Below are 11,325 nucleotides of genomic sequence, written 5' to 3'. Positions count from 1 at the left end.
TTCTCGGCACCGGTGAGAGCTCGGCTCATGTAGGCTACTGGGTGTTCCTTTCCATCTATGGTCTGGGTCAGCATGCCACCAAGACCATAGTTGCTAGCGTCAACGTGAACCTCAAAGGGCTTAGAATAGTCCGGGCAAGCGAGGACCGGCGCGGAAACTAAACAATCCTTCAACGCATTAAAAGCCGCTTCAGCTTCGGGCGTCCACTTGAACGGCGGTGCTTTCTTGCCATTCGAAGTCAAACTATTGAGCGGCCCGGCCACGGTGCTGAAGTTTGGAACGAAACGTCGGTACCAGGTTGCCGTACCGAGAAAGCGTTTCAGTTCAGTTTTGCTTGTCGGAGCAGGAAAATTTAAAATGGCGTCTACTTTATTTGGGTCCGTACGCAAACCACGAGAATCTACAATATAGCCTAAATATTTTAATTCGCTACGGAAGAATTGACATTTCTCGAAATTAACTGTTAAGTTAGCAGACTTAAGCTTATCTAGAACGCGCAAAAGACGAGACACGTGTTCTTCAAAGGTCGAGCTAATAATGATAATATCGTCTAAGTATGCAAAAGTCTTAAGTTCCATGTCGCCAAACAACAAATCTACTAGGCGTTGCTGCGTCGCAGGCGCATTGGTGAGGCCAAAAGCGGTGGTTTTAAACCTTAATGTTCCGCGACCTGGCACATAAAAAGCAGTTTTATCGCGATCTGAAGGTTCTATGGGGATCTGCCAGAACGCCTTAGAAAGGTCAACGCTGGACAGGTACTTTGCGTCTCGAAGATTATCGAGAATTTCCGAAACGTATGGCAAATTGTACGCGTCACGTTTAGTCACAGCGTTGAGCTTCCTACTATCGAGGCAGAACCTAGGCTGTCCATTCTTCTTAGTCACTATTAGTACTGGAGAAGACCACGCGCTCTCACATGTTTCAACAACGTCTAAAGACAGCATTTCGTCGACCTGCTCCACTAGAATACGCTGTTTTTCAGGCGACATCCTGTAATAACGCTGCCTAATAGGTTGAGCGTCACCTGTATCTATTTTGTGCGTTATCAAGTTCGTCCTACCTAAACCTTTTTCTTCCATAGATATGGATTTGAATTGAGCTATAACATTATCAGCAATTGACTTCTGCGATTCGACTAGGTTTTCATAGGAGTTAATGAAAGAATCTGGGTTGTCAACGTTTACCTTGTCAAGAGGGCTCTCAGATAATGTTATACTTCCTACATATTTGGGACAAATGTTAAATGCACGCCAAAAGTCAACACCTAATATTATGTTAGTGGGGTCCTCAGGGACCACATAAGCTGTTATTACATGGAACTGACCTTCAAAAGTGATGGGTAGATTCATGTACCCGATACAGTTTAGAGGGTGATTGCCAGCTGCTGTTAAAGGAGGACGGACATTCTGTTGCAAGGTGCAGTCTATTAAATTGAGATGGGCATTGTTACCGATTACAGTTACTGCAGCACCAGAATCTAGCAAAGCACAAGCATCCATATTGTTAATTTTAATATTTACATAAGGCCTAGTATCAAAGAGAGGCTTATTCTGCAGAATTGTAGATATTTGATAAGATGTAGAGAATGTTTTGATGAATTTAAGCCAAGAGTCCCAATCTTGCTTATCAAAATGACTACAATTCCGCTTATCTAGTTTTTTGTATCTGCCTTTTTATTACAAACCGGACAATCAGGTGTTTTGACATCTTTCTTGCCACATTTAAAACAAAACACGTCCCTACTAGCCGTACATTGCCGAATATGATGATTATTACTACGGCACCTTGGGCAATACGGTTGTTGTTTATTGTTTTGAGCAGCATTGGACACAGAATGTATATAATTTTGTTGTTGAGACTTGTTTTGATTTTGATTCTGGCTATAATTTGTGGTGTTTTTAGAATATTGCCCTTTATTATAATTATTGTTATATGTGTAATTTTGTTTATTATATGTATTGTTGTTAAATTTATTTGTACTTTTATTTGATTCCCTAGAGTACGCAAATTCGGGTGCAACAGTGTCAGCAGTCACTCTTGGTGGCTCCTGAAATTGTGAGTGTCGAGAATGATAAGTCTCGTAATTGCGACACAATGAGCGTAAAGAATCAATTGTCCTAATTTCGGTAGATGATGCTGCTAGTGTACTTGCGTAACACGGCCTAATATTGTGAAGTAAGGTTTCGAGCTGCTCCGCTTCGCTTGGGGGTGTCGAAAGACGAGAAAACATACCACTCATAATGGAAAGATAAACAGTTATGTTTTCATGTTCACCCTGAGTCCGAGAGCGAATCTCCGTCGTAAGTCGGTAATCATAATTAGATTGATCGAAGTCCTCTTTCAATTTAGCAGCGAGTTCTGGCCAGGAAGAAATATTGTCCCGTACCGAACGGAACCAATGCAGAGCGTTGTCTTGAAAAATTTCGGTGGCGAAAGCTAATACTTTTGTTGATGCAATGTTACGTGCAACAATAAATTCGTCGACGCGCTGTATAAATGAGCGGACACAAGTTTTGCCATTAAATTTTAATTTACTCAAGTCAGCTACAGTGCGATCGCATGTCACCGAAATCAAGTTCTGGACCTCTGGGGCCGCCGTCGAGGTCTCACTAGAGGGACCCGCGCCTAAATTAGAAGAAGTTGTCGCTATTTGTGTAGGCCTCTTAGCTTGAAGAGCCGCGAGCTTCTGGGAGGCGACTTTATGCCCCTCTAGGATATCCTTATATTCTTTTCTGTCGTCACCGCACGTTATCCTCGCTAAACGATTATGAAGGTGATTTAGCATATTTTGCGTTCTCATAATAGTAGGTACACTTGGTTCAGAAATATCAAGATTCAATTGTATTTTTGTAAGAACTTCTACGCAACCCCTAAGATCCTGTCGAATATCTAGCGGAGACTCTAATATGTGTTCAGCTGGGTGCTCCGCGGCTAATTTTACAATTTGTCTTCGCAATTCCTCTACTGAAGAACCGGCAGTAGCACCTCGGATCTGAACCTCATATTCCAGCTCCGATTTTTGAAGAGAAAGATATTTGACAGGCAGCATCGTGAATTTAAATTTAATTAGAGGGTAAGTGGTAAGAAGCAGAAACTAATAAGCTTATATTAAAAATTCTCCGATCTGTTACAAAAGTTGATGAATGATGAACGTTTGGTTTTCCCAATTAGTAGAAATAAAAATAAAAAGAGGTTAGTTGCAAATAAAAAGAAGAAAAGCGTGCTACTAATGTGTACTTTCCACTCGATAGAAACAATTAAATAAATAATAAATAAATAAATAAATAAATTACTTATTTCACTTACTAATTTCACTATATTTGTGATACTAAGCGTAATTTAACACTAACATAAAATAAATTATAGAATTTGACCATATGTGGGTAGAAATCAATTTACGAAACACCTTACAAAATTACCAAATTACTTTCTACTAATAGTACACCTTAGTAGCAAATGAAACCAAAAAAAAACGTTGCACAGAAAAAAGAATAAGCCACAAACATACACTAACTACAAAAGCCGAGAAATAAATAGGATTTGTGTGAATTTAACCACGTTAGAGGGCGCCAGTGTCACGATTAGGATCTTAATTACCTTTTAGAAGAGAGAAATGAGTAATCTCGATTCGTGCAAAAGAATATTTAATTTAACTAAAAAAAACTAAAAAAAACTAAATGGCCAAGTGGGTCGTAAGTTTGGTTTTATAAATCCACACAATATCCCTTTACTCTGCGGTTAGGTACTCTCGCCTGGGTGTGCGCGGGCGCTGAACTGTGGCCGACTGTACTCAGGGCCGCCCGGTGTTTGAGACGGGGTGGTCTTCCGACTGACGAGAGAAGTGTAGCGTAGTGTAGGTGTGGCTGCGGCGAGTGTACTACCCAACGTAGTAGTAGGCTGCGGTGGATCCTCCACCACAAAATTCAGCCCGTACTTTGGACCCTGGAACGCGTCATCCAAACGCATGAGATTACAGTCCGGCTACGTAATTTGTGAGCATCCCCGGCGAGCGGCAGGAAAAGAAAGCACCTAAAATGTAGCAGTGATGCCGTGGATGTTCACAATCAGAGTCGGAGATTACAATTTGTAAAGATGATGCAATAATTTACTATTTCAAAATGAGGGTGGAAATAATTTCTGATGCAATATCGTTACAGCAGCATGATCGAGCAAAATCATTATACACTTAGTATTTAATTGTGAAATGGTTTGATGAAGTAAAGTAAAAGCACTAAAATTATCTTAATATCTAATTAGCATGGAAAATCTACATTTGCGTTAATAAATTTACCACTTACCCAATTTGGGGTTTACTTTCACTCGCGATAGTACAAGTTAACGTATTACGACGTTAAGGAAAAACATTTCGAGGAACGTTAGGGACGACAACATATTAAGTTATATCGGTTACATTTTTATAAATTGATGTACGTATCAGAGACCGATGATTAGTGTGACGTGCGTTCTATTTCGAATGAAGATCGGGAATGGTGGACGGGCGATCCGCTAATGCAACTGACCATACGACAAACAAAAGAACTTGTTTCCGTGAGCTCTAAAATGTTGCATTCACAAATCTATCGGAGCGCTAAGACGGCGCTGACGAATACTTGTTGCATTTTTTATGTTTTAATATAGTTTTAATTGTAAATATTAGCTCGTAAAATTAGTTTTAAGTGGTATTTTTATCTATATTTGTATTTTATTTTAATAATAATAGTTCGTGTAACGCATAACGTTACAACATAAATAATTTAATGGTATCTAACCATTGGTTCCATTCTGTAGCAGTAGTTTTATTTAAGTTACTTTTCTCCTTTATGCGTTTTTTGGAAATTTATGGCAAACTGTACATTTTGCAAAAGTGACATTTTGTTTGCCACAGCGGAAGCATACTATATTTTTACTTGTACAAATATCTAAAGAATGATCGTTTGTTCTGCAACGCGGACAGGAGTAACGTAACGTAGAAGGTGGTGCTGTTACAGTATGGACCGGTTTATTAAATGGGAATGGTGGTATGTACGGTTGGGAAGGGGGGGTATGGTTAGAATCTTGTTGAATGTTGGTATAGTTGCTAGAGCTATAAGTAGAGGTAGTATTACAGCTTTCGTACCATTTGCACGATTGGAATAATGTGTCTATAGACGTAACATCTGTAGGAACTAATCTGGAACTGTAATAAGGGCTCATGTTTCTACGGAGGATATCTATTTTGTGTTTTTCAGAAAGGGGTTCATGTAATTTGGAAAAGAGGGCCATGGCTGAAAAATACATTATTATTCGTTCATGTTGTTTTTGTTTACGGGAATGTATATTTTGTAGTAAGTTGTGGTCATGGTCATGCAATTCGAAATCTTTTAAGAAGTGGGTTTTAAATGATTTCCAATCTGTAAGGGTTGTTTTCTTTGACCTATACCAATCTAAAGGAGTGCCTGATAAAAAATCGTATATATATTTGTGTAAGCGTTTGTCGTCAATGTTACGCGCAATTGCAAACTCTTCGATGTTTCGAATAAAATCATAAGGGCAACTATCGCCTTTATAGTTGAATTTTTTAAAATCGCTTGGTTTTGCTTCAGAGAGGTTGGTTAATTTTCGAGCAAGTAGGTCTAAATTTGTGGAATCATCTATCAAAGAGGTTGCTGACGCGTAAGTTGACGTTGTTGTTGACGGTTGTGACATGTTAAATTTTGTTTGACATTTTGACAAAAATTCGCATATTTTCGAATAGTTGTCAATAATTTCTGGAGATAATTCAGTGGTAATATGGAGACGTTCTATTCTGTTATATAAATGAAATAAGAAAACTGCTATTCTATCGTGCTTCGCTTGGTTGGTGGTCGCAAGCTGTAGCTGAGAAGAAACTATTGTGAGGCATCTGCTAATTTCGGTGATATCCTGTTCAAGATCATATGGGCTGGAGAGATTCGAACACGGGTCTGCGAATAAATTTGGAGTGAGGAGCTGTCTTAAATCATCAGCCTGCGCGGTGGCTGGGAACTGAATGTTCCTGAGTTTGAGCTCATAGATGAGTTCAGGTTTATTTAATAGTGCTGGATTCATTGTTTATTAAAGTGGATACCTATCACGAAGAGAATAATTGATGTTATCAATATAAATAAAATATGTAGTTATTAAATTTTATTTTTTATTGAATCGAAAGGAGAAGTTTATTGTGATATTAGGCTTAGTTGTGTATATTTATTTAATCGGGTGAAGGATAAGCTATCGGATTATCTCCAACAGTACTGCCGTAAGTCAGGATTGGTTCGCACTTCAGTGACTCCAAGGAGTTTTAAAAACACTTAGGATTGAAACCAATTTGTGAGATTTCAGTGGAAATCTTGGATTGTGTAATTGTATGTGATAGATGTTTTGTGTAATCACTATGTTAAGAGTTTTGTTACGTGGCGCGACAAAAAGCGTAGGACGTTGGCATAATAGGGATTAGAAAATAGATATAGATAAATTGGTATAAGATGATGAATGATGATAGATGTATATGTAATTGGTTATTTAAGGGGGGAATTTTGGTTAAACGGTTGAGGATTAGATAAAGGTTGGTTGTAAAATAGAAAATTAAATAAAATGATGTTAGGCCGAGAGATATTGCGAAAATTTGAGTTGGGTCGACTATAACCTTTTAGAATTTTGAAAAGATCTTAAAGCTAGCAATTACAAACAATATATAAAAAAAAAAATTGTTAGAAAAAGGAAAAATGTAGGACTGGAACAGCTCGTTGTGGTTGTTGGGTAGGAGCTGGTGCTGGCACGGAGGTACTGGAACGGGCTGCTCAGCGTCGTAGGGCGGGTGGGTGTCTTGTCAGGTCCGGGTTTGAGCACGTTGATGGCGCCAGTGTGAGGGGGCAGGTAGAGGAGCCTCACAGGGATGATGGGAATGAAAAGGCAGGATCCAGAGCGATGAGGGGTATTTATTATTTAAATAAAAAGGCACCTGTAACAATACAGGTTACGTGTTAACAGATAGGTATGTATAAAAACACTTTCGTAATTCAGAAGGTTAGAAATCAAATAACTTACAATATGTGCCTTGGTGATGATGTAGATATATATCTGGAAGGTGTGCAGGGCCACAAAACGAGCACTATACTGAACTGCACGCACTTATGAATTATTACGTTTACTAATAAAAATCACACTTAAACGGTCGTGTTTAGAAACTTGGGAAGTACAGTCCGTTAGATAAAATGATGTTTATCGATCAAAGTATGTGATCGAACTGAAAATAAAAATCATTGAATGGAATTTGGAATAGGATTTGAATTTCAAAAAGGAATTTAGAATTTGTATGGTGCCAGAAATAGTATGAAGGTCGATAGTGTAACGCTTCGTTACACGCACCGTTACAATATTTGTTCCTGACGCTACGTCTTACGTAGGCGAACAACGCGTGAACGCGGCGCGGCGCGGCGCGGCGAAAGCGGCCGCCGCCGCGCCGCGCCGCGCCGCGCCGCCTGACATTCGCGTGCAAATCGCGCCGCACCGCGTTCGCAACGAGATCGCTTACGTAGGACACTTCTATGGGCATCAAAGGATTGATTTCGCCGCGCCGCGCCGCGCCGCGTTCGCGCGTTGTTCGCCTACGTAAGACGTAGCGTTAGTCATGGGTGTTTTCTATGTATTTAAGTATTTGTATATTATATATATCGTTGTCTGAGTACCTACAACATACAAGCCTTCTTGAGCTTACTGTGGGACTTAGTCAATCTGTGTAAGAATGTCCTATAATATTTATTTTTATTTTATTTATTTATTATTTATTATATACCTTGGTGTCGTGTTATAATTATGAGTTCGCTTTAAGGCGTGCTTTTTCCGTAGGAGCTAAGCGAACCAGTTTTTTGAATCCATTAGAAATATAAGAAACAATGTTTTAAAATTGTGAAAAAAATATATCTTATACTTAAGGATCTGGCAGATACGTTTTGGATCTCAAAAACATGATTAGATAAACTTTGCTCGATAGAAAAAAATTCCAAAGTTACGCCTTTTTTTAACAATAAATCCAAACTATATCTACAATACAAACTTTTTTGACTTGTTTTTTACACAAATGTATAGGTAATAAGATGATCTAGACGTTTTGGATCACTTTGTCTCGGTAACATCATTAAAATAATTTCTATGTTTCAATACCTACTAAATCCGCAAGCGCAATCACTCGCGAACGCACTTACGCCCTCTTCAGTCGCGCGGCAGCGCTTGTAGAGGACGGACCTGCGTCAGTGTGTTCCACGCGGTCACGTGATTTTACCATTTACAAACAATGGGAAACAAAGCATATGAAACGTAAGAAAAAGTCACTAAGTGCTATAAAAACACACTTTCTGATAACAGAAGCATCTAATACTTTACGAGGTGGTTGAAAGCGCCTAGCTTTACTACATCAACAGTTAAAATATTTCAGTATTTTCACTAGGTCAGCAACCAATTTCAATGTAGGTAAATAATATTATATTCCTAGATAATATAATTGTGAGTATGTAAGTATGATATATTTACAGTATTTCACTTTTACTGATATACCTACGTCCGATCTGCAAAATGATTATATTCCTTCGTGCTCTTTGACTCCTTTGAAAATCAGAAATTATTTATTTGGATTGACACGGTATGGGGATGTTACAATATATGTATAGTGTTACGCTTTTAGTATGAGGATGCCGAAGGCGCCCGGCTTTGGATCGCATGTAACGTGCCAGGCCCGTCAAGCGTGCAAATTCATCATCATAATCATAAATTTATATAAATATAAAATGTCAAATTGAAATAATTTAAAAAATTACCATAATAGGCATATCGCAATACAATTATTTAAGAACTAAATACATATCACTAATTTTAATATTTGACCACGGTCGACATGAATTAAATATAATTGAGAGTTCCAAGTGCCTACAGGCAGTTCATCTTGTGCTTGGTTGTATTAGTCTTGTTCGAGAAACTGAACACGGTGAAAAATAGAGATAATACTCCTAAAAATACGTGTGATACCTCATTAGATTCGTCATAATGCCTAGAAAAATGTCTTCGAAGCGTGTAGTAGCACACACAAAATATCAAAAGTTATAAGCAAAAAAAGGGGGGAAAAGTAGAAATCTTTAATTTCCACAATATCTCAAAAAGTATTCATATTACGGTGCGAGATGGGTGGGGGGTGCTCGACCAAATGTCATAGAGGGCCCCAAGACAAATAAAAAATACATTTAAATTTTTTCAAAATGGCCGACTTTTTTTATTTTTTTTTCAATTTGGTCCGAGCGCGCTGAGATTTGGCATGGCGGAAGATAGAGGCCCCTAAATTCCTATGAAAAAAATTTTTTGGAAAAAATCCAAGATGGCGGAAATAATGGTCATTTTAATTTGTATGGCAACTTTTAAACGGTGCGAGATGGGTGGGGGGTGCTCGACCAAATGTCATAGAGGGCCCCAAGACAAAACAAACTGCATTAAAAAAAATTCACACAGGGCGACTTTTTTTTTAATTTTTTTCATGTTGGTCCGAGTGCGCTGAGATTTGGCATGCGGCGAGCTTGGAGGCCCAAGATTACTATGTGAAAAAAAAAACTTGGAAAAATCCAAAATGGCGGCGGACACAGGCCAAATTCAAATTTCCAAGTAGGTTAGGCGAGCCCGAAGGAGGCTGAAGGCCGACCCCGCGGAGGGTCGTCAGGCCCGGAGCTTTATCTCGAATGTCCAAGCATGCTCCACCCCCAGTAATTTTGGGCGAGGCCGAAAGTCGAGCTGCGGGAATGACGAACAAAGCAAAATCCTATACAAAAGTTTATAGGATTATTAAGCGATTTGTTAACCCGCGCGAGGCCGGGGCGGGTCGATAGTAATAAATAAACATAAAGCATACGCTAGACTGAATAAAAATATAAAAGTTTTACTAAAATTTACTGGATTGTACAGTCAGCAGCAGAAATAGCTACGGGGCCTAGTAATCAAAATGATGACACGGAAATGTCAAGATAATAAGGTCTGTGTCGATCATTTTGAACATGTTATTCTGCTTATCTATTTCTGCTGCTGCCTGTACTGGTTTTAGAGTCTGGCTAATTTAGGTAGAACTAGAGTTTAGCTAAGAAAGGTAGAAGAAATTAATTTGACTGAACCATATCTGGTAGAAAAAGAAAGTGATTAATGTTTTAAACCTGTTCAAGGACGTGGAATAGTAGATATTAATTCGGCGTCCTTGAACAGGTTTTCAACAACAATCAGTTAATTATTTAATAGATATTTGGAAGAAACAAAACATAATATTGAAAATAATTTGTTACATTACGGTATGCACGTGTGGCGTAAAGCCAGTGGACTGTAGTTTTTAAGTTAGTTCCTTCGCTACACTATACTGCTTTACCAGATTGTAGAAGGGCTTACCGGGATTTTGTGGTCTGCAGCTGGCAGAGGCCTCGGCGGGTGGATTGCTCGCTGCTGGCTTCCTCGTTATTTCAAGGCACTGTTTTATGGTATATTTTGCGAATTCAGATATCCTTTCTGTCGCGATGTTTTGGTGACTCTGACACCGTTAGTTATTACTTTTTAGACTATTGCTTGTGTGTCGCCGGCCAGTAGCCTCGCTACCTCAAGTAAATCAGTATAGCAGTAGGTATTAAGGATGAATACTAAACACCCCCCACCGAAAGCACAGTGGCGTGCCTAGGGTTTCGGAGTAAGGCAAGCCGAAAGATATGTTTTCGTAATAAATGTCCAATCTGACTCTTTGGACTCAAATGAATTTGCTAGCATATCGCGGCGAGCTATTATAGCGCACAGCACAGGGCATACTAGGTACTACCATAACTACTAGATAGAATTTTACAAACATATCAGAGGGCCCACAAGGTGGACTGATGACCTGGTGAAGGTCGCGGGAGTCCGCTGGATACGGGTGGCGCAAGACCGGTCATTGTGGCACTCTTTGGGGGAGGCCTATGTCCAGCAGTGGACGTCCTCTGGCTGATATGATGATGATGATGATGATCAGAGGGCCTACCGCGTACACTGAAATTTGCAAATTGCATGCTTCTTTCTCTGTCACTCTAATTACGCCTTAATTGGAGTAAACCAACAATCCTTGTGTTTTGTAAACGGCCGTACAGAATTTTCTCTTAATGCGACTGACTTATCTGAGAATATACAAGTCGGGTGTTGGTTTTGACGCGGAAATGATATATATCCCGTTTTTTTACAAAGTTTAACGATTTTACCTTGCTTTCGTTGAGTAATACGTGGACGCATCTCATACCGTCACAAGGAACAACTTCATCCATTGTTAACACTTATAAACGTCACAAC

The 11,325-nt window shown here is 39.2% G+C and overlaps 1 protein-coding gene across 1 annotated transcript; it reads right to left on the bottom strand.

Annotated features, from left to right (window-relative positions):
- Nucleotides 1–1,649: 1,649 nt before the first annotated feature.
- Nucleotides 1,650–4,737, bottom strand: LOC134670366 (uncharacterized). The gene is made up of 2 exons (XM_063528184.1): nucleotides 4,299–4,737; nucleotides 1,650–3,942 (listed from the first exon to the last, which is right to left on the bottom strand). The coding sequence occupies exon 2, from the start codon at nucleotides 3,047–3,049 to the stop codon at nucleotides 1,652–1,654; it is 1,398 nt and encodes a 465-aa protein (XP_063384254.1). The 5' UTR covers nucleotides 3,050–3,942; nucleotides 4,299–4,737; the 3' UTR covers nucleotides 1,650–1,651.
- Between the last annotated feature and the right edge of the window lie 6,588 nt (nucleotides 4,738–11,325).

The sequence above is a fragment of the Cydia fagiglandana genome, chromosome 13 (genome assembly GCF_963556715.1).
Source record: "Cydia fagiglandana chromosome 13, ilCydFagi1.1, whole genome shotgun sequence".
Lineage (NCBI taxonomy): Eukaryota > Metazoa > Arthropoda > Insecta > Lepidoptera > Tortricidae > Cydia > Cydia fagiglandana.
This window is presented reverse-complemented; position numbering and strand designations above follow the sequence as displayed.